This window comes from Argiope bruennichi, chromosome 1 (genome assembly GCF_947563725.1).
Source record: "Argiope bruennichi chromosome 1, qqArgBrue1.1, whole genome shotgun sequence".
In the NCBI taxonomy this organism is placed as follows: domain Eukaryota; kingdom Metazoa; phylum Arthropoda; class Arachnida; order Araneae; family Araneidae; genus Argiope; species Argiope bruennichi.
This window is the reverse complement of record NC_079151.1, coordinates 6,425,027-6,450,269: the sequence shown is the minus strand read 5'-3', so window position 1 is coordinate 6,450,269 and position 25,243 is coordinate 6,425,027. Positions and strand designations below refer to the sequence as shown.

The following is a 25,243-nucleotide window of genomic DNA, read 5'->3' as shown; positions in this document are numbered from 1 at the left end:
GGATGTTTGACTTTATTTTTGTGCTGATAGGGGTGCATACTTTGAAGCCTAATTTGGCAAGTGAGTTCGCCAACATAAACCATTTTAGTAAATGCCATGTATTTTTTTTCACATTTTGATACTTTTTTATAGTAATTTGATTGGATTTATTCATTCTATGGATTCGACTAATCGGACCGGATCCAATTTGTTCCAAATACGTAAATCATAGGTCAAATCTTTTTGCAAAACTTAATTGATCTTCATTTTTGCTTTTCTTTCAAAACGTTTATTCAAAAAGCTGTTTCTAATCAGCAGTATCTCTGGATTCTTCTCCAATCTCTGAAGTTTTTTTAACATGTATTGAATGAACACTTTTGGCATTAGGGAATAACGGCCATTGTTGCCAAATATCCCATTTTCATCACATTTCAATCAATCAATCTATTCACTCTGTTGTTCTGCGGATTCGTTCCTGAATGAACGAAATATCATTCTTGCCTGTTAAATTTGCCGATGGCGGGGCAAGAATTGATTTTAAATTCCCTTATACGTAAACTGTATTTTTAAGTTTATTCTAGAAATTTTAGCTACATTATTAAATAAGTAAGTCTTACATTTGCCTTGAATATAAATTGCTTCCTGATTAAGATTTTAAGTAATAACTTATTTTCATCTCTATGATTTTTGTGATTATAGCCGGTATATTTTCTTATAGCATATATTTGTCTGTCAATTCCCAAAATTTTACATCATGGAGGATCTCATCAATGCTCTTGCTGGCTCCCAAGTAACTTCCCAGCCAAATTCTACGGCTGCTGAACATCCTCGTTTTGTAATGTATAAAGCGAAATCGAATACATTGGACCAAGAAACTAGAAGAAGGAAGTTTTTAGAAGCACAGAAACGGTAAAATAATATTTGGATTCCTAAATTAATTGTAAATCTTTAAAAAAAATTAACTTAAAAAAATTTCTTTTTGTAGCCAGTTTTTCAAAAATGGAAGTGAAATATCTCATTGTAAAATAAAACTTCTTCCATAAGTCTTTAAAAGGAATGTAAAATAATGCATAAAAGAAAATTTTTGTTAGAATTTTTGCCATTTGGGCGAAAATCGAGTACTTGACACTCCTGTTTTTATCAAAATCAAAATTTTAATAAACAACTTTGATTTTTAAAGGTAAAAGTGAATTTTAGTGTGCCCCTTGCTGCGCCAAGGATGCTGTTGCCAATAAAAATGGCTGACAAAGTAAACACTGCTACAGAATAGTTATGATTACCACTTTCCGCTCAGTAATTATGATTTTTTTACTGATAATTATTGTATTTTTTCGACATCTGTAGAAGACACTGACAGAGTTTTTTAACTGAAAAAAAAACATCCTACGGCTTTGCTAGCAGCGGGAACCTAGTAGCTTCACTAGCACATTGCATATAAGGACTGTGTGGATAACAGAAACAGTACATAATCAATAGAAAAGAAAGAATGAAGGGATATGGTGCGGATCCTTTCTTTCTGCAACACCAGATCTTTCCATTGATTCTATCATCCAAATCAATCAATTTCATATTCTCACCACACACTGGATATACACATTTAGAAGCAATCAAACTATTCTCCATACAAAATTCCAAACAAGCATCCTTTCCTAACTTAATCAACTCGTAAAAAATATATATATTCCACTCGCCATTCATCCATTCTGCAGGTTCAAAATACTGTCTTCCATCACATTTACCCGATATCCATTCTTGTAAAATTGCCGACATAACAAATTATCATGGGAACCAACTGTTAGAGCACCAAAAGAATTATGAGAACTGCGAAGAATTCCATTGCTGACTTAAAAAGTGAGAATGCAGACGATTTCATAAAGTAAGAATTCGGACGATTCTTTAAAGCACATACTGAAATTAAAAATTCCAAAAGAATAAATATTTTCTATTCGTATTCACATTAAAAAGAAAGAAGAAAATAACTTTTAATTATAATAAAGAACAAAGTTAAAGTCTTTAATCAATATTTTTTTAATTAACATTTTTTAAGCAAATGCTTCAGAATATAGCTGTTATCACAAAAGGGAAAAAACTAGTATTTTAAAAAACAAAAGTTCAGTTTTTCAATGACGTTTCATTGTATCTCTAAAGGAAATCAGAATAATTTCATTGTCTTTTTAATTAACATTTTTAGGGAGAAAGATTATCCCTCTTCCCCAGCTTTTTAGAAAATGTTTTCTCTTTTACAAATGAAAAAAAAATAATTACCAAGGCAGAAAATTCAAAAAAGAAGACAGTATATAAATGTAGCTTTGTATTGTATAAACAATATATAAATTTGAAAGATATAAATGGAATTTTTTTGTGTGTGTGTTTGAAAAGGAATAGAAATTTAATTTTAGATGTGTTATTTTAAAGTAGTATGCCAAAATCTGAGCAATGTTATGAGCATTATAATATTTTCTACTCTTCCTTTCAGTGCTATAATTCAATTTTTAAAACTACTGTTTATATTCTAATTCATTCTTTCATCTAACAATGGCCTCTGATTGATGGAATTATAATTTAAGTATATTTTAATGCTGCTGAAATTGCTTCATTAATTATTATTGTAATAATTAATTCCTATTTTAAAAATCAATTGTTTCTAATTAGAAGATATTTTTAAATTTTCATTTCTTCTTCATAGACTTTGGAATATTTGTTTAAATTGTATTTTTAATTTTAAAGCTGTAAGAAAATAATCAAAATAAGTATTGTAAGCAAAATATGTATTTGAATTAAATCGGTTAAATTGTAGGGAAGATAGAAACTTATTGTTGGAAGATTAATTTGTAGCATGTATTTTTGTCTAATGGTTTTAATTTTTTAATCAGAATTTCCCACTAAATATAATTCTTATGATGGACATTATTACTTCAGCACAATCAGTGTAATGATAGTAAAGGTATGCTCCATTTTGGCCAGTCAGTGGGGAAGGAGAGGTAAATTTTGATTAAATATAATTTAGTTTTAAAAAATATTTTTAGTATCTATGTATTAAATTTTAAATAGCTACTTTAATTTTTTACTGATTGTAACTTTTTACAAATCAACAAAAATGTCCAAAACTTTTTGATGGTACAAGCTCTGACATAAAACAACTTATAAGATTAGATTTGTGTTTGATTAATATAGTTTGCTTTGAATACTAATATGCACCTTCAAAGATTAGATCTCTTCCTAAAGATCTACCTTGGAAAGAGTCTAACAAAAACTAACTTTAAAAAAAGCATATACATAAAGAAAACAGTGGAAAAAGAATATGATTACATAATTAATATGAAACAAGAAAAGATAGGGAAAAGTTTTAAAAATAGATGATTTTGAACTTGTATGCTTGTGCTGGAAGAAGAAGAAAAAAAAAAGATAGTTTTATTTACTTGGTTGGTGGAAATGCTAACAATTCTGATTATATATTATATTGCAGTAACATCCCATTCTGAAGCATTATTACTGATGTTTTGGAGCAGATTAAATAACCTCGAATACTGACTAAATGATGTGGACATCGCCTTAGCTAGCAACGTCTCTTCAAACTTCTGCCCCACACTAAAGAGAGGACATTTTGTACCAAGATGTTTTATGTATATCAATCTGCTTTTGCAGTGGTTCTTCAGAGGAGTAGAATTTTAAGCTAAGAGCACTCTAGCCACAAAGCAACACTTTACCCCCGGAACTTTGTGACTTACAATTAAGATGAAGGAAATTGGATTCAATGCTTTATTTACAAAATGTATGCTATTATTTGCCAATGGATTCTAAAACACTCTGCGCTTTTGCGCATGCATTAGGATGGATTTAATTTGATAAAATAGGGGTGAAAAGAAAGAAGGAAATGTTTATATTTAACAATAAAGTAAATTCCGGAAATGGTGCACGTCCTTCCGTGTGTCATCGCTTAGTGAGATTGAACCGTCGAACAGTGGTCGTTCCAGAATACTGAAACAAACAGTATATGATGTGGTCTATCAGTTATTTGCATCCACTGCAATTCTTATACAAATTTATTTTAATGTTAACTGATTAAATAATTTTATCTTTATTTTACCATAAACCAATTGATATCATTATTTTAACTACGCGAAACGATAATAATTGCAAAATATCTTATGTACTTTAATTAATAAATGAATGGCAAAGAGAAAAATAATTTTAAATATTATTATTTTTATTGTTACTACTTGCCCTATCTCAATGACAAATTGTAATAGCTAACAACTCGAAAAATATTTCTGATATTAAAATTGGCAAAAATGTTGAATGTTTTTTATCCATGGTATAAATCAGGGATGGGCAAACTACGGCCCCCGGGCCAAATCCGGTCCGCCGGAAGGTTCCACAGATGTAATTTTAATTTTGCCGGTCCGAGGCAAATTAAAAGAAATATATATTATATATTGATCTCCTTTTCTACTTTGATTAAATATTAGGTTTTTTTATTCCTTTTTTTCAAAGGACTGCTGATCTTTTTACTTTCTCTACTTTTGTTCTACAAAACATAAATCGACGGAAATAGCAAGCACAGACATCTTTCAATTGGTAAAGTGTTAAGAGAGGAAGTTCTTTCTGTTATAGCTGTAGATTGATGCCAACAAGCGTTATCTCTTTCTCGGGGATCGGACATATGGGAATCCAATATAGGCGAATTATACCTCAAATATGCGCATTTTAAGCTCCAGCCAGTGGCTTTTTCTTTTGGCCCGAGTTCTAATATTATTAATTGCGTATAGAAAGATTGCGGACATACAGCATCATTGTGAATAGTGGTGAAATTATTAAGTATAGCATAGCTAGTGCTTGTTTGGGTTATTCGCAAAATATTTCAACCCCAAAATGGCTACTAAAAATGTAAAGTTGATTCAGAGTGTCGTGCTTTTAATGATGAATGGACCTCGCAATATTTTTTACAGTTGTAAAAGATAAACCAGTCTGTCTCATCTGCAATGAAGCTGTAGCAATCAAAGAATATAGAAAGATGCAGTCATGAAGCTTGTAAATATTATTCAATCTCGTGGGCTTACTCGCAGGAAATTTTGAGATTTTCTTCAATACGTGCAATCTTAATATTCTGATGTACTGTATTACATGAAAATAAGATGGCTTAGTGCAGGATGTGTTTTTGAGCGAGTTTGCCTGCTGAAAGACGAAATTGTATCGTTCTTCTACGAGAAACAGTGTTCTGCGGAGTGCAAAATGTTAGAAGATACAGAATGGCTTTCGGACTTCACTTTGTTTCATAGATCTTCTTTGTCATATGAGCAACTTGAATGTCAAGATGCAAGAGAAAAATCAATTTATCGGCGATATCTGGGCCCATCTCAAAGCTTTTAAACTAAAACTAAATCTGTTTGCTGGGCAGCTAGCTAAGAACGATTTGTTTCATTTCCCGAGGTTAAATTCAATACCCTCAGTAAATGAAGAGAAGCTTAAGAATTATGAAGATGGCTTTAAAAAATTGCATTTTGAGTTCGAACTCAGATTTCAGTGCCATTCAAACAAAATTGGATCTTTTTGCCATGCCTTTCAACGTAAATTGTGAAGCAGTGAGGTCGATTTGCAGCTTGAATTAATTGAGTTGCAATCTAACAATCATTTCAAGCAGTTGTTCCTAAATATACGAAAGTTAGTTTTACAAATTATCGAAAGTAAGCTTCGCAAATTTAATATCTCAAACCCAGAAATCAGTGCTATGTTTGCTTCATCTTATATATGTGAACAAGTGTTTCTAACTATGAACCTTAGAAAGAATTATTTCAGAAGTAGACTGACAGGTGAGCATTTAACCTCGTTCCTTAGAATCAGTTCATCTCACTTCGAACCTCAATATAAATAACTTTTAAAAATGAAATCGCAATTTCTTTCATCTCATTAACATATATTTAAACTGTAATACTTTTATATTGTTTTTAAAATTTTAGAAAAATTTATCTTGGCCCGCCAAACTTTTTTTTTTTTTTAACTTTTTGGCCCACGATTGAAAAAAGTTTCTCCATCCCTGGTATAAATAATTAAACTATTACAAAATGTGGTTATAATCAAAAAATTGCAACTACATATAAAAATTCCAAATATTATTACAAGGAGCTTCTATCTCTTCTACGTTAACACGGATAAAGATTATAACAATTTTATTGCTTTCAGTCCTTGGTTTGGCCATCTAAAACAAACCTATATGATAGCTTATTGTTTTGAATTGAATAAGGGGGCTAGAGAAAATTGAAACAGTGTTTTTTCAGTTTAAGTAAAAAAGATTACGGCATTTTCTAATTGAAGCAGCCTTCAAGATTCAGTTGTCAAGTAACTGAGATATATAACCAAGATTGTGGTAAGAAGCCTCATTATATTTCAATCGGAGATTATAATTAAAGTGACCCTTTTCAGATCCCACTGGAATCCATTCTACCTTTTGAATTTTGATGAAAGTATATATATTATATGAACCACGGGGGGGAAAAAATTGTTAACATTTTGACCATCAGATTGCATTTTTTAAAAATTCCTTACAGAAGTTAATCAAAACTTAAGAGACTTGCAATCTGAGTCTAAAAATCACTCTGCATGCCTTTGTCATCATTAATCATGCCTTTACAGAAGAAAGAATGAGCTTTACTGGTAAAACTGTTTTATCAAAATGGCAGCAATAACTTAGATGCACTGCAAGAATATCATTATTTAAAAGAATTGCGAGAGGGGCTCATGTCGGGGAATGGTTTGAAGGTGATTATGAAATATGAAGGGATTGGAGACTGGTGTGCATCCAGGAAGAAGGTGAAAAACAGTTGCAAATGAAACTGTTGAAGAATTTACTACTGCTGTGGTTGAAAGGGCCTCCATTTCCAGCTATTCTTCAGCAAATGCTCAATCAGTGTCGCATGAGTTGGTGATTGCATGGTCAGCAGTATTAAAAATTCTGTGATCTTTTTTATCAGATCCAAGTAGTGCAAATGCTACAACCTCAAGACTACCAAATATGCTGTGAATTTGCTTGCTGACTTTTGGTAAGAATGGAGATATATGATGTGTGGCCTTGACAAATTTTGTGGTCAGTTGAGGTACACTTTTCTTTAGATGGAACTGTGAATAATCAAAATAGCCACATATGGGGTGCTTCACCTCATATGTGGCCCTCTAATGTTCATCAACAACAACCACTGCATTCTGATTATGTAATTGCTTAGTGTGGATTTATTGCTGATTTTATTCTCAGACCATTTTTCTTTGAAATTATCACTCCTCAAGATCTTAAAAAGTGCTCTATCATGAATGCACAGTATGGTGAACTCCTTCAATAATAGGTCATTCCTACTTTACAGGAATATCAATGTTTGCAGATCATTGTCTTCATGTAAGATGGAGTAACTCACCACATTGGGCACCAAATCAAAGAATTATTTTGTGCTTACTTTGGCAAGAATCATGTAATATCCAGAGCTTTTCCGAGTGCCTGGCCTTCTCATTCATCAGATTTAATTCCCTGGAATTTCTGGCTGGGGGGATTCCTAAAAGACCATGTTTAGGGAGGAGGAATTAAGATTTTACCTGAGCTGAAAGCCAGCATTACACACCATGTTGCTGAAATCCCTCAAGAGTTTCATTGCTCTACCATTGAACATACTATTATGTGCTTTAAACACATTATGGGTGTCAGTGGAAAACACATAAGCACATTCTGTAATTGAATACATTTTCATGATTCTGACAGATTTTCTGGCCTTCTTTAGAGGCACCACATTTCATCCTGGTGGTCAAATTTGGAACTATTTTTTTATTGTCGAAGTCTTTTTCTCATGGTCCATATTACATATATACCAAGTTGCATCCAAATACTGATAGGCAAAATGGGTTCTAAAAAAGTCTGAATCAGATTATTTTAATGACAACCATCCTGTTGACTTACTCCTAACTTCGCCAAGAAACATTGAGGGTTATTATAATGAGCAAATACAAAGATTATTAATAAAATTGTTGAAATTATCAAGCTTTGGTTTTCAAAAAGATCTGTAAAATCAGCCATCAAGGGTTATAATAATTTATAATACTGATGATATAATTAAATCGGAAGTAAATTTATTAAATACCTTTAATTTTTTAAAAATTTGAGCAAGATTTTTTGGAATTTTACTTAAGTTAGTATTGCATTTGGAAAGATATTTTTGATTGATATTTGCATTAGTTTTTTATAAATTCAACTTTATTTAAAGAAAAATGCCCGAGTATCATATTTTCCGAATATAAATAATCAAAAATTGCCTTCCCTCCCTTTTAAAAATGTATTCAAACTTCAAAACTTGTATATAAGCCAAATTAACAATTTAAAAAAATTAGGTCATGAGAACAAGAATATATTCCAGTGTATAATATAGGTGTCATATTTAACCCTTTATTTATCATTTTTTTTACCTTAAATTTTTAAATTTTATTTTTGTAACAGTAGATAAATTTAGGTACTAAATAACATCAGGGAAGGAAAAAACTTTTTTGATTAATTGAAATAAGTTCATTAATTTTATGAATAATTAAAGATTTTTCATTTCTATCTTTAAGTGATATCAATTGCTTCCTGTTAGAGCAATGTTCTTAGTCTTTTTTTTAATACTGTCTGAAAATAAAAATAAAAATTAGTCATATTATAAAAATATCAGTATTATTTAAATGATACTTTTAAGTGAATTAAGGCTATAAAGGATTAAAACAGGTAACATATTTTATAATCAAGTCGCTATAAAATAAAATGCCAGATGCTAGTAGTGATAGTTTTAACTCTAGTTAGGACTTGTACATTCTCCCCCCCCCCTTTTCATTTGCTCTCTTGTATATGATCTGCTGTATTGTGCATCTTATTTTCTGTGCAAATTTCAAACTACAGTGTTCAGTCACATTTGCTGGAAATTCTAACAGCATGGCTGCTTCACATTTCTCTGCAAATCCTTTATTAGCTGCAATAAACCTGTAATACTGAATAATTTTTAAAAATAAAAAAATTATTTTCATTAAAAAATCATTTAATATAAAATGAATTTTTCTTAAAAGTAAATTAGAGGGGATGTACCATATTTGACAATAATTGGTGATTTATCACTTCTGCTTGGTTAACAAAAATGTGCCTATATATATATATATATATATTTCTTAGACTAATAGATCCATATACAAGCTAACTCTGGGGTTTAACTTAGTTAAAAGTTCCAAAAATTTTCAATTTATTGATGGAAATATCTGGTACTTTTTTATTTTTTCAATTTCATGTAACGGGAGGGGGGGATTCTATACTAAGAATATTGTTCCAGAAAAAACTGGAGGAAATTTAATTTTTAAAAAATAACTTAATCTGTATAACTAATTCCTAAAAACATTAAATAGTGTTTATAAATATAATAATACATTATTTGGGCCATCAGAAAATACATTTAAGCATAATAATTGAGACAAAACTTTAATCTTAAAAATATTTTGCTTTTCTTAAATTATTCCATTTTAATGTCTTCTAAAATATTAGTTACTTTAGAAACTTTTAAATTGAATTTTGTGTAATCGAGGTAAAAAAAGTAGTTATAGACATTTTTCTACAATTTTTTTTTTTCCCCTTATTGCAGTTGAAGTTTTTGGAAAAAATATTTCAAATATCAATCTGAAATTTTTATTAGCTGGTTCCTTCTGTGTAATAATATTCGAAAAGTTATACATAATTTTTTAATTAAAAATAGTTTTCCAAAATTTTACTTTTTTTAAATTTACTTCTGACCTAATAAGCTACTTAAATGTTTAGTGACTCATTTTATAGGTTTTTCTTAATACATGTAACTTTTAAATTTAAGATTTTCCCCCTCAGATTAATAGTATTTTATTTAAATGCAATAAACTGTTCCAGTTTTCTCTCTCTCTTATGCAGTCCAATATCCAGGAGCAAACATATAGGCTTTTTTGAATACTCAGCTTAGCAACTTAAAACTATAAAACAGCATTTATGTATTTCTTTTCCAACATTTTGATTCTTTTAATGATTATTCAACCAGACTAGAGTGTATTATTTTTATGCTGTTGTCTTTGGGACTTCTTTTAACTGGTATTGGTGGGTTTAGTACATAGAACAAAACCTTCTAATCTTCTAAGTATTATGTGGCTAAATGGATAAGATTTCTATATTTAATTTATATTTATATATATATATGGAAATAGGTAGTTATAATATTAACTGAAGAATGTTTTTTGCATTTTTTTTATTCTTGCTTTCTTGCCTGTCTGTTTGATACAAGTTTTGTAGATGATTTTTAACTATTCTAAACATATGTAACTTCCCAATGAGATGGAGACTTGAAACTTCCTTACATAGCTCAGAACTACATGTATATGTGATAGGAATTTTTTCATTTGTTTGCCTATCAGGAAATCACTTTAAAATTGATTACAAAATTTAAAAACTTAACATGCCACATTTAAAATAGACTAAAAAGTATGAAATAATTTATCCTAGTCCCATAAAAATTGTCCCGAAAATATGTAGTTGTGGATTTTCAATGCTATCATAAATTTTCAGAACAATATGTATTCGGCTAGGAGAAATTATTTTATAATTCTTAGTCCATTTTAAAAATATGGTGTATTTAAAAAAAAATGATTATTTTTAAATTCTACCACAGATGAATTTAAAATAGCTAGCTTAATTATATCAGTTTTTTTTTTTCAAATATAAAAACTTAATAAACAAAATATATTTTATCTAATAAAAATTTTTGTAAATTTTGTTAGAAAAGTTGAAAAATATTACATATTAATGTAGCTTCCAGTAAAAATAGAGTTTTGGAAAAAAAAAGAAAGAAAAGACTTATTTAAAATATTTTGAGAGTTTCTGATTTTAAACAATTTTCTTCTTATACTCTAAAATTAGGAGGTTTAGTTAATTGTTGATACAAAAAAACTCATTTATAGAACAGATACATTTGATTTCTGTAATTGTAATTAATGTATATAAAAAAGTACTGGATTTACACATTTTTGCAAAATAGACAGTAAAACCAACAATAATACTTTCTGTAGAAAATAAATTATACAAATATAAATTTAAATGTTATAATGGTGACATTAAAGCACATTATTATATTTATAATAATTTAAAAGGAAATTGAATTTTTGTTAATGCTGCATTTCTTTTATATTAATATATTTTGTTCTTTTTATGGAAAAAAAAGTTATGTAAGTTGCTTTCTTATATTAGAAATTAAAAATTATATTTATTTATTCATTTTTTTAAAAAATTTCTGGCATGTTAAATTATTTATACCTGAAATTCAAAGTTTAAAAGGAGTCGCTACCTTTTGATTCTTAAATAACTAAAATTTTAAGGTTATTGTTTCTAAAATTTTTATTGTTTATTTCAGCAAAAGATTTGATTATGCCAGTCATGCTCGTCAACTTGCTCTTAGTAAGTGGGACAATGGTGAATCGGAAGAAGAAAATGAAGACATGGATTTTGAAGAATGTATTCCTAAACCACCGAAATCTTACAGGAACCAGGTGAGACTATGTTCTGTTTCTGTACTCTATTTCATGTTTGGCAGTAGAATTCATTGTCAATAGAAAATCTGTAGTAGACTACTGAACCAGCTCAATAAAATATAATTTCTTGGTACTCTTTTGTAAATGTGACAATTTATACCAAGTAAAATTTATAATGGAAAATGCTCCAAGAATAATACCAGTAAATATTAACCTTTTATTTTTATAAATCATTGCCATTTTTATTTGGACTTTGTATTTTATAAAGTTTTATATTTGATGGTAACTATTGCCTTACTAGCAATAAAGTGCCAAGTTTTTTTTACAAAAGAAAGAAAAACTACTGGAGTTGTTCAGTTATAGTTAATATAGTTTGATTATTCTTTTAATCATTTGCAGTCATTGTAGTTTTTAAGGATTAACTACCTGAAGGAGGCAGAGGAAGAACAATTAAATCTAAATACATAATAAGACAAACGTTTATTATACATTACAATTATATTATATTTTTTATAGAAATCTGTGATTTAGTTGCTGTGAAATGGAAATTATCAATCTTTTAATTATTATCGTTGGTATGACATGTATCCATTATACTCTCCTAAGGATGCTGAATCCATCTTCCAAAGCATTACAGTTGTTATAACATGTTTGTAACAATCGTGTGGCAATTAGATGCAACTCCAGAAAGAGGTTAAAAAGTAAGGATACATTGTAGCATGATAATACAGTCTCTGTTCTGGATAACTGTAATTCTGCCAAGTGATGTTAGAGGTACATATTACACAAAGACTGGATTTCACAGAGATGGTATCTAGCCATTTGATCCAATGAATCAGCATTTATTCTGACTAACAGAAAATTTATGTCTGGAGAATACCCAGATATAAGTTTTGCTGTTGCTGGCTTCCTACTAATTATGGATCTTGGAAATAGCTTTGGGTTGCTTATGTTTAGGATTCCATGGTCAGAATTGATGCTTATTGAAAGCATTCTAAGGATTCATATCCATTACATTTTCTGAACAGCTATTGCTATTTATTTTCTTTTGTGGGAAATAAAAGTATCATAATTAAGAGGAGGGGAGAGAAAAAAAACATGAATCTTGAAATGATGATGACTCACCTTGCTTCATATCTCCACAAGTATAAATAAAAACCATTTTTTGGAATTATGTCTGCCTTTGAACGTGCTAGCTAGAATTTGATATATTGTCTTTACATCAAAATTGCAATTTCAGACATCCATCTGTGAAAAATATCAATGCTTGTCTTTGAGTATAAAGGTATAACTCCAAAACAAAAGTGCTAGGAAATTTAACATTTGTTTTCGTCAAATGTGTATCAAATTTTCTGCAAAATCTGTGAACTAATGCAGTAGCTCCAAGACTGTATAATGTTTAAAAATGCATTGAGTTAGATAAATAAAATTTGGTATGCAGGGTTATTCTAAAATTGTAGATTTATATCAAATTTTGGTTATTATCTGCATTTCTCGTCTAAAGAGCATCATGAAGTAAGACATCTTGTTTCGTCTTTTTCAATTGTTTGACTTGAACAGTCTCTAAAAAAAAGCTGGAATCAGTACTAGCTGCTCAAATTCCACCTTTGGTCTGCTTTTGGAATTATAGATAGTTGTATAGGATAAACTGCTTTGTATTCATTTAAATCAGCAGTCATTATCTTCAAGATGTTTTATTTTCTGAAAATTAGAATTTCCAATGTATATAATGTACTTGTTTTCTCAAATCCTGCTTGGGTGTAAGTATTATTCCTATGCAGGATTAAGCATTTAACCTTTTAAATTATACGGATGATATATCAAAAATACTTATTCTGATAAAACTTATATAAAATAAAAATGTTCCTAAAATTTTTAGGTTAGAAATTTTCTATTGGAAACGTATTAAGAATTATTTTAATTAGGATAAAAAAATTGGGAATGAATTATCAAATAGTGGATAGCTTAATCTATTCCTTATAAATCATGAGACATCTATCTTCTAGTAAAATTTTATTAACACTTGTGAGTCATCTAATTCTTGAAAGATAAATTGAAAAGCCATAGTCTATTTTAGAAGATTTGCTTGTTCATTATATTCAGTTTTTTGGTGGCTACCAAATAATATGAACATAACTATTCTCTGAACTTTAATAGCCATTATTCTGAAAAAGCAAGCTTAAAATTTTTGAGAAACTAAAAAAGTAAATAATTTTATGAAAAGATGCTAAGAAACATACATTTAATTTACATAAAAAAAAAAGTTGTTTGCTTTGCTAATTAAGAAGTTTGAAAATGTGTTAACATATATATATATATATATATATCAGATTTATATCTAATTTAGCCTCTACTCATGGTAATTTCTCATACTTTTCAAATGTTACAATTATGCTGTAAATATTGTATATGGCCATTGTGGAAGAACTATTCTATTAGCTGGCCAAAGATAGGAATTTGCTGTATCTGAGCAATATCTCTCATCATGAAATTCTGAAATGATTAAGGTGCTATTACCAGATTAGTGCCTCTATTGATCCGTCTCAAGTCTCATATAATTTACTCTATGAGAAGTTAAAGAATTCTTTTAGAACTTTAAGTACCATTTCCAATGCCTTAATGATTTTTTTAGAGCAGCTTAGCTTAATATGGCTCTTGTGCCATGAAAACCTGCATTTACCCATTCAAATCTCAAATAATCTGCATTTCTTAAAAAATGATCTAAACCTTAAGACATTTTCTTATTTAATATTATTTAACTCTCATTTGTATATATTGTTTAGAATATTGTTCAAATTTCTTATTTATATTTCTGATTTTTAGTTGATGCTGTCTGAATGGCTAGTTGAAGTTCCTGGTGACTTAGCTGATCAATGGTATCTTAAGCTTTGTCCAGTTGGGAAAAGGTGTCTTATTGTTGCTTCTAAAGTATGTTTCTGACTTTTTAATTATTGTTTCCAGTTTTGAGTACTAATTTTTTTATGTATTCAGATTGTGAATATTCATCAGGGTTACCATGCCACCAACAAAACCTGAAAAATACTGGGAATTTAAAAATCGACTAAAAAAAAAAAAAAAAAAAAAAAAAAACTAGAAAAATGCAGAAAAATTTGGAATTTATAAAAACTGGGAAAATATAGGGAATTTTAAGTTTCTTAATTATTTTTTCTCATCTAAAAAATGCCAATCTCTAAAGATTTGTTAAAATAAATTGTAGTCATAGCTTCCAAAAATGAAACAATACCATTTGTGATTGTGCAATGCAAAAACTCGCCCCTCTTCTGTTCTCTCTCCTTTTTTTTTTTTTTTTTTTTTTTCCCCTATGTAGATCAGTCCAGTCTTGATTTGCGAGCAAGTTGTTCTTCTCATGATAGCAAAAATGTTTTGTTTTATTTCATTCAAATCCATAATTTGGTATGACATAGAATTAAAGAGCATGAGATGTAATATCCCCCAACCTTAATATATAAATTCAGTCTTGCTAAATTCTAAATAACAAATAAATTTTTTTTCTGTATGTACAAATAAGCCTTCTTTTAATATGTTATTTCGAATAATGTTAAATTGTTTCCTTTCCTTGCTTTTTCCATTTCCTAAAACTGTATTCCATTATAACTATTTACACATTTTCTTGTATCTTGAATATATGTTCAGGGAATTTTTTTTTTCCTTCCAAATTTGAGTGGCAACTGTTGTAAATGCTCTGAACTCTTGGCTTTTAAAGAACTGCAATTTATTATTGTTTAATATTCTAGGGAATGACCAAGGCATATACAAAAAGTGGATATAATATAATGAGTTTCCCATCGAATCTTCCTGGTGGTAATAAAGTGATATCAAGTGAGTATAAAAAATATATAAATTTAATAAAATTACTATTAAAAACACAAGACTAGAAAATGTGTTATTATTTTTTTCAGGTGAAATATAATTTTATTGTTTGTTAGATGATGTGTAAGTGTTAAAATTATTAAAACTTTTCATGTTTTTATTTAATGTATAAATGTCGAGTAAAATAAAAAAAATTCAGTTTTTAAAGGTTTTTTTTTTTTTTTTTTTTTTTTTTTTTTTTGCTTATGCTTTTGTGTCTTAACATTTTATGTTTGTATGTTTTAGCAACTCTAAATCATGTTAATGTCTTAGGCTTTAATTAGTATTTCATATAAGCGGTTCCATTAAGAAGACTCTATAACGTGGTTTTGTTAACTGTACTGATTAAGTAAATAGCAATCAGTTACTGTATTTATATTTGAGTCTGCATTTTTATGAGTTTAGTATTTTAATTCAAAGAAGCAAAACTGAAGAATCTAATTAATCAATCCAGTAATAGTGGTGCAAATATTTATTTAGAATTAACAAAATTGAATTTTAACAATAGTAATATTTTTTTTAACATTACTTTTAAATTCTTTTGAATTTTGTTGTACAGGTAAACCTCTACATGTCTATTGTTTTCTTGATTGTATATATAATGAGGTAGAAAAAACTTATTATATTTTGGATATCATGTGTTGGAATTCTCATCCTTGTTTTGATTCTGAAGTAAGTTTTAATTTTTCTTTTTTTATAATTTTGTCTCTTTTTAAAATAAATCAAATAATTGTTTTGCTTTAAAGATGACAATTAAATTTTATATTTGATTTGATTAGAATTGTGTATGATACGATTCTCAAGCCAAATATCCTTCTTATAGATTGGTTATTTATTCTTCCAGCATCAATTTAATATATTCCTTTAAACCTTTTTTTATTTGCTACTTTTCTGAAAGTTTTACATTAAATAAAATTAGCCCAGATCTGAAACATAATTTATTTTAGCTGTTATGGATTTGTTAATGGATATAAGTTTTCAGAAAATCTTATTCTCAAATCATACCATTTTTGATCAATAAATTTTTAAAAGAGCCAATAGTCAGTATGCAGTCAGTGCATACTGACCATCTAATTGATTAATTTTCCACTTTTCAGCAACTTATTGCCAACATGGCATGCGTCTCAAAAATATTGAGCATTATTATCTTCAAAAGGGATTTGATTCAATACTACTTTGTAATTGATGTATGTGGAGGGATTACTTGCTACAATTGTATTTAATGGAAAAGGTATGCTTGTAAAAAAATGTTTAGCTCCGATCTCATATTAAGCATAATATCATTTCATAGAAAAATCATAAGGCTCTTGAAATAAATTCTTATGTCTTTTCATATTGGGTTGGTTTCCAGAATCTTTATATAAGTCAAACAGTTATAATTTATGAAAAGAGTGTGGCTTCTTGATTGTTCTTCCCTATGCTCTCTGCATCGGTATGAACTCTTATTATTAATGGACGATTCTCAATAATGTGCAATTTTTTAATTAATGATGTACAATATATCTTAATACTTAATGTGTGATTGCCCCACCATATTGCATAATAATGCTCTCTTTGAATTGTCAGTTGCCTCTTTTTGTTTCTAAAATCGTTTTTCTAGAGCAGTTATCTCCTTATTTCCTCACCTTTGCATCAATACTTCAGAAAAGTCTCAATACATTGAAAAATCAAACTCCTGTGAACTCATCACTGCATCTTGTTCTCCTGCTCTTCAATCATTCTCCTTCACATAAAGTTTTGAGTGGTGATTTCTTCTGTTGCTCTGAAAATTTTAACATATTTTAGTACTACTCTGCTTATTATATACACCACTTTATGCTGGTAACCAGTTAAAGTACACATATTATCTTCATAGTAAAATCTAGATACACACTATCTATTTATATGTCTTAACAAATTTACAAAAACCACTTTTGCAAATATCATGACTATATGCTTCTAAATGCTTTCTGTTATTGAGTTTCACAAGGTAGTGTATTTTAACAGTGAAAAGCCAAATAATGTAGTTTGATTTGTAGAAATGCTAATGCTTTAACTTTTCTTTGGTTAAGAGGTATCAACTATATTCTGCTTTAATTTAAGTTTGGATATATTTTTAAAATCAAAACATGAGAATCAAAAAAAGATAAGAGAATAAAATTATATTTTATTAATTATACCATAGTTTCTATTGAAATTTCAGCTGTATTTTAATTTTCGAATATCCTTCTAGAAAGACTTATGTTTGTGATTTATATCTACATTAAAAATAACTGTGGCAATCATTAAATTCAATCTTTTAAAAACTAGTGTATTGTTAGCTTTATGATTTTTTTTTTCTACTTTAATGGAGTTGTAAGTTGGTGATTGATATAGATTGTAAAATACTTTCAAATATTTCTTTAAAATTCCATTGGATATTCTAGTAAAAAAAAAAAATTTGTTTCAGACTGAATTCAGATTCTATTGGATGAATACCAAAATTGATGAATGTAGTGGTTTGCAAGAGATAGCAAAAAACAATTATGTATGTATATAAAAAAATTTATTGTAATAATTAGAGACCAAATAGAATGGATTTTCAAAAGGGAATAATTTAATTTTAAAACTTTTCTTTAATAATCTTAATTTAATTTTAGCCTCATAATTTAAAAAAAAAATACGGTAACAAATTCATTTTTTTTTCTGCTAATTAAAATCTACTAAATAAGTGAACTGATCTCCTAAAATTCATTTACTTTAATTTGATATGGAAAAACCTTGAAGAGAATGTAGAGAAGTTGGTGATTGGTTTTATCCCTTTTAATCAGTCAGTTTAATTCATTTGCTAAATAAGCATTAATGAAGTGGCATCTTCTGTTTTAGAAATTTTTTAATGTATCGATTCATTTGAGTGATTAAATTGTATTTTTAAATTTAAACTATGGTAATTTGCCTGTATGATACACAGTTATGCAATTAATCCAAGCAATATACTTTCATTAATTTTTTTTAATATTCTTAAAATGAATTATGCTGTTGTTTGTATCATAACTTTTTGTAAATTATTAATCTTACTTGAGTTATCAGATTGGCATTATGAGCAAATTTGATATATAAAGAATTTTATATAGGCATATAAATTGCATGCTGATTCGTTAAAAATTGAGTAGGATTTGTTTTGATAGTTATATTCTGTTGAAATAAATTTGTTAGTAACGAATGTTTAAATTTTTTTTTAATCCTTTAGTAGTATTTTGAGTAAGTTTTTAATTTTTCCTAGCAAAATAATCAATAATTTCTCTATTTCTTTCTCTGTTTGTAATTAAGGTATTTTGTGATATAGGTTCATAGTTTATAAGTTTAGCATAGTAAAAATCATCTACACTTCATCTTTGACAAAATAATTTATACTTTTATATTGAAGTTGCATATTTTCAATAAAATATTTTTAATTATATATTGTCCAAGCAATATCATAACCATTTTTAATGTTTTTTAATTTGTCAATAACTATAATATGTCCTCTGCAGTGCATGAAAATTGCCTAATCAAATTCTGTTTTTATAAGCATAATTAGTAGTTTTTAAAATTGCACGAAATGTTTTAACTAGAGTAAAATTTAATCTTAATAAATTATTCATATAAATATAGATTTTCACAGAAATGAAATGTTATTAATAATCACTTTGCCAACTTTTATATTCTAATAATAAAAAAAGTATGGTCCAATATATATAAGAATGTTTATTGAATATTAATATTCTAGTCGAGGATATTCGTAATGTTTTTATAGTTCTTTGAGCTATCCTCTGTTCAAAATCAATATAGTGAGTTTAAATTAATACTTGTAACTTTAAATTAATGTTTTTTTTTTTTTTTTTCCTCCCCAGTTCAAATTTGTACCTCTTCCACATTATGACTGTAGTAAAGAAACTCTAAAAAGAGTTTTATGGTCTGATCTTCCATTTCCATCTAAGGTATGTAGGTTGTTTATGGAACTGTGTCTACTGTTTGTATAAAACATTCTATTCAAAATTAAATTTTTTTTAAAAAAGTATGTGTTATAATAACTGTTATGAAATTTCTTATTCAAAACATACTGACATAATGCAAATCTAAGGTTCATATTCAAATAATAAATGAGACTTACTAAGTATTAAGATGATGAATCTGGGAAAAAAATATGCAATTTTGAAAAATTAAATTAAAATGTAGCTATTTTTTATGCCTATATCCTCTGTTTCTTTGACAGCTTCTATGACATCAAACAACTTGACACTTTATTCTCTACTTGTAAGATATGTTAATAAAATAAAACTTTGATTATTGTATATAAGTTCAATACAATAGTTTCAAAAGTAGATTGGTCTTTTAGTTTTTTCAACTATACTAACTTGACTTCTTTTCTGATGGAATCAGGGTGTGTGGCATCATAAAATGTACTTAAATTTGAAAACCATTTGTTCAGTACTTTACTGCCAACTTGGCACGTTGGTAGCAAAGTACTGAACATATTTTTACATGATGCCAGGAAAATTCTTTCGTCAGCTCTTGGATGCAAGAAATTCTATTTGAATTGCAAAACAAAGATAAGATAGTCTATGGAAGCGATTAAATAATGATCCGAATTTTGCTAATCTTTATTGTAATTTTATGAAAGAATATGAACAATTGGGTCATATGTAAAAATTAGATAATAGTGACAGTGTAAAATATGTCATGCCTCATCGGCATTGGATGTACTCACTGATATGATGTAGACACTTTGATTAGAGTTCTAGCTTGGTTATCTACTGTGGCAAATTTAGGCATCTTACTATCCCAAGCAATCTGATTTATAAAGCCATATTTAATTACTTAAAAATTAGTTTCACAGTTTTATATATTTTAAACTTTATTAATTTCTTAAAATTAGTTACTTTAGTCTATTAATCTATTAAGTCTATTAATTTCTAAAATTGCACTTTTGCCATTGGAAGTCTAATTTCTCCTTGCATGATTAATTTCTAAATGTGTACCTTGAAATCTGTAAGATTCTCTTTAATACTTGTGGTGAATTTTATGTCTGAAAACTGCAATATTCAGTGTTATTTATTTTTATTTGTATTTTTCCTTTCAGTGCTAGTGCAACTATTCGTATTTGTTAAGAATCATTAATATCATTTTGTTATTTTCATTTATTGTAATTGTCTCCCTTGTTTTTACAAAAAATGTAATTGATGTAATTGTTGAAATGTATATTTCAACGGGGACGGCATGTTCAGTACTTTGCTGCCAAGTTGGCAAGCGCCCATTCTAGGGTTGCTCCTTTTTTGTAACTGCGCGGGTCATGGCCTGCCAGAACGGTTAGAACTCGAAACGCGATGCGAGTAGCGGGGTGACTCCATGCCCCTTCTCGTAGAAATAAACCACATTTTGTAGAAGCATCATTTCATCCTTATAGCTACACTACAATTCCTTAGTTTATTTTAATTAGTTACACCACATAATTTAGTTCTCAATTTCAATTGTGGAGCCATTATCAATCTCTACAACACCATTTTTAAGCACCTTAAAAATGCTTAATTTTGAAAAAAGGTCCTTAATTTTCTTGAGAAGTGTGAAGATTTTGTTTTGTTTTATTTCCCCACATTAAGAAAAGCGTTCTAAGGCATGGTCAAATATGCTTGTTTACCTGGATACATCAAGAAAAAACAAACAAAAGGGAAGAATTTGGAGAAGAAATTCCAGGTTGAAATAGATCCAGATGATCCCCACTCCCTCTTACTGTGCATAACCATTTATTGAAATACTTATCCGAAAACAGCTGTACGAAATGCATACTGTGCCATACTTGTGATTTGAAAAACATTTGAACTTCAATTTTTAGGGTTTTGGGTTTTGATTAATTTATTTGTGTCTGATGAGTGTAGGTTTAATTTTTTATGTGTTAAAGAAAAGTATGCAAATTAGCCTGATCACTGGAGGGGGGGGAAAAACATGACAGAATGAAATTGGTATTTGAAAGATATATCGAACATGAGAGATGCTGCTCTGAAGACATTTGCAGTGAAGCCTCTTTATAGTATACTACATATTCGATCATCATTCTCATTAATATGTCGTTTTGAAGCAATCCATTGAACAATCTATTGGATTTTATTGTTCTATATCGAATTGTAATTAATTGTAGATGCATTTACATTAGTCGATTTAACTAAAATCCAATATGATGAGATTTTAATTTGAAGATATAAATTTTTCTGATTGATATTGAATCTGATACTTAAATACTGGATAATAATGAGACTGGATCAGATACTTTAAAAAATTTTAAGAAAAAAAGATTTCTCAAAACTTTAATTCTTTCAGGTTCAAATTCTATTACAATTATTTTTCTTTTTATTACTCTCTTTTATCTCTTTACATGTAAATGTTTGTAATAATAAACGTGCAGCATAAACCATTGAAATTAGAAGCATGAAATTTGTGGAGTTTTTGGGGAGTAATAAAGGCCCATTATGAGCCGATATTTCAAAATTTTAATTTGAAGTTTTATTAAAAATTAAAACAGAATTTTAACATGTTTTCTCCATAACATCAAAGCATATTATTATGCAAAAGTTATTTTTTCTCTATTTAAAAGATTTTTTTTAAAAAAAGCTTTTCAATTGTACCAATTTTGTTTGAATGAATCTATTTTTTTTCTTTAGTTTTAGTAATTTTTGAAAAGTCACTATTGGACACAATTTGTTTCCATGATTTTATATTATAAAGAAATTCAAAACAATACCATTGCTTTGAATTGTTGAGTCAAATTGTTTTACAACTTAAAGTCATAAAAAAATGTGCGTAAATATAAACTAAATTAATTTAAAGCAGTACATTGAATAAAATTCTTTATTTGATAAGTTTTTTAAAAAGTTGAAGCAATATGATATATTGTCTGGCATTGGATTCAAAAAATACTTTTATAAAGTGCTTCACTTGGCATTTTTTATTTTAATTTTGCTTCTAATGCTGAATTGGCCTTCTTATTTTGAACTTAATGAATTTGTTTTTGTAATTAATGAAAACTGGGACTTACTAAAGCATTTTCATTTCTTCGCAAAATGTATAATCACATTTTTTTCAAGTTAATTTATTATTATTATTGCACATGAATTAAAATACAGGTTTTTATTAAACTTTTGAAATGTTAAATGTTTAATAAAGACCTTTACTGAACTTTAGAAATAAGACTATTATTAAAAGAATGATCATTTAAAACATGGATCATTAGAACTATCGTCAATTTCGTGGCAGTTTTGTCATTTTTATTATGGTAGCTATTCCAGAATGCTTTAATTCTTCGCTTTATAAGACTGTCTATAAAATTATTAAATATAGTTAGATAGTGCAAAAGAAAACGAACATTTTCCTTCTTAGCCATATCGAAGATTATTTGTTGTTGCCTGTTTAAAACAGGGTTGCCAAACCATCGGTAGAACCTGGAAAATCGGGAAAACACAGGGAATTTAAAAATTGACAGAAAAAACCGGGAAGATACAGGGAAATTTTTCTTATAAACCAGGAAATAAAAATGAAACAATACCATTCGCGATTTTGTAATAAAGAAATCCTTCCCTTTTTTTCCTGTATCGATCAGTCCTGTTTCGATTTGCTAGACAGTTGTTCTTTTCACATGATGTTCCCGATTTGCAGTTTAATAAGTATGCGCAAGAATTCTGAAACTGCATGAAAGAATATAATGTATTTCTCTTTTGGGAATATTCAATCAGTGGAAAGCAACCCAGTAGTATTTACTCTACTATATTTTAGCTTTTTAAATGGTTTGTTTATTATTTGAGAAACTGTCAGCTTCTTCAAAGTCGATTAGAGATTTTTTTTTTAAATCAACAAGCTGCTCAAAATCCATATTTAATACAAATTGGACGGATAAAAATATCATTCCTGAATGGGTACGAGGACTAGTATAACTAGCACATTAGTGCTATGCTATTTGCATATTTATTCATATCTTAAATATGCATAAACGGAAAACGCTGATTCCCCCTTCCCTAGATTTGAGTAGCAATTTTGTAAAGGAAGAGATTTAATGTCTGAAAATAAATCGATTTTGAACATTTTACTAAAAAACAGTAATTTCTAGCTAAACTTCTGTGGGCATTAAAATTTGGAGCATCACATTCGTTCTTTAATGCATTCAATGATATATCAGAAATATTTTCACATATAGTGAAATAACTAAAATATGTACATTAGGCATACAATAATGTCATATCTTTTTTGTTGAGGATTAGCTCCATGAAACTGATGGCTGAAAAATCTGCAGAAATTGATGTCCAAATGCATGAATTACCAAAAATAAATAAATTTTTAAAAAGTAATCCTGCTTTGTCAAGTTTTTTAAGTAATCTTTAAATGATTTGCATCATGATAACAAAGATGTTTTTTGTTTTATTTCACCCGATTCCTTAATTTTGTACAGTTAAAGAATATGAGAGGTAATATAAATCCCCTTTAATATTTAAGTTTTATCTTGCTAAATTCTAGCTAATAAATATTTTTTTTCTATGTAAATATAAACCTTCGTTCAATATGCTTTATTTCGAATAATGTTAAATTTTTTCTTAATTTCCTTCTTTTTCCACTCCTTAAAATCATATGGCATTATAACTAGCACATGAGTGCTATTTGTGCATTTCCCCTTACCTTGAATACATGTATAGAGGAAAAACACAGATTTTTTTTTTTTTTTTTTGCAGATTTCAGTGGCAACCCTGATAAAATTCAAATACAAAATTTAAATGGTCATGTTATGCTTCTTCATCAATATCGATATTTTCAGAAATAATGTATTCATCCAATGATTTGTTAATTTTAAAAACGTGTTTAAAGAGATCTGGAGTCCTTATTGTTAATTAAAAGTTAACTTAATATTTTCGTACTGATAGTCTTTTTTTCTTTCATTTTTTGTCAAAACAAAACAGACAATTTTTTTTTACCATAGAAGATTCAATACGAATACAGAAATAAATATTAAAATTTAAAGAATACACATTTAAAAGTTTTTCAATAAAAACTATACATTATTATGAAATAGAAAACATGCTTTGCTTAGAAAAAAAATGCAGATTTATGTATGCATAGATGTGCAGAGGTATTTAATCTTTGCATCAATTTCTCACTTTTCTCTTTCTCCCTTACTGAAATTCTGAGATTTTGTACAATTATATATTGTCAGTGATGATACACTGTTTTCTATCTTTAATTAAATTTAGATTCTATACAAGTGGCATCACACAACTGTAAATTTATGGAAAATTTGATTTCAAGATTTCATGATATTTGTAGTAATAAGTTGTGACTTAGAAACTAAAAAGTAAAATATAAAAAATTCAATTTTTAATGAACTAATTAAAATAATTTTATTAAATATATTAGCTTTTTTAACTGGAATTTTTTTAATAGTTGGATGGATTGCTGTTTTACCATAAGCAGTCTCATTACATTTGTGGCACCACTCCATTGGTAGGCTGGTTAAAAGCATATATGGTACCAGAAATGCTTAGTATAGAAGTTCCTCCAGCACTAATGGCAGAAAAGCCGAGTTCTTATGTCTCAATGCAGCAACATGTTCCATATGCATTTGAGAAGCATTTGAAGAGGAAGGAAGAAGAAGAGAAGATAATGTATTATGAGGATGACTGACATTTCTTCCGAACACGAAATGGCACTACTGCTCCAAAACGTAACTTGTAAATAATTATGTTTTAGTTGCATCTTTTAACAATCATTCAAATTTTTATCTAATGCAAAATTGTTTATACTTTTCATAAAAAAAGATTTCATTCTTCATTGGTATGTGGCATGTTTAATATATAAAAGCGCTTGAATAAAATAATAGATTAAACTGTGA

The 25,243-nt window shown here is 28.2% G+C and overlaps 1 protein-coding gene across 2 annotated transcripts; it reads left to right on the top strand.

Annotated features, from left to right (window-relative positions):
• Window positions 1–397: 397 nt before the first annotated feature.
• On the top strand, window positions 398–25,243 carry LOC129978984 (snurportin-1-like). 2 transcript variants are annotated; one of them, XM_056090677.1, is made up of 9 exons: window positions 399–585; window positions 698–888; window positions 11,394–11,529; window positions 14,335–14,439; window positions 15,267–15,351; window positions 15,941–16,053; window positions 17,810–17,887; window positions 19,233–19,319; window positions 24,796–25,243. In XM_056090677.1, the coding sequence occupies exons 2-9, from the start codon at window positions 734–736 to the stop codon at window positions 25,033–25,035; spliced, it is 999 nt and encodes a 332-aa protein (XP_055946652.1). In that variant the 5' UTR covers window positions 399–585; window positions 698–733; the 3' UTR covers window positions 25,036–25,243. The 2 variants fall into 2 exon arrangements, with proteins under 2 accessions (XP_055946653.1, XP_055946652.1); XM_056090678.1 differs by lacking the exon at window positions 17,810–17,887 and having other exon boundaries at window positions 398–585.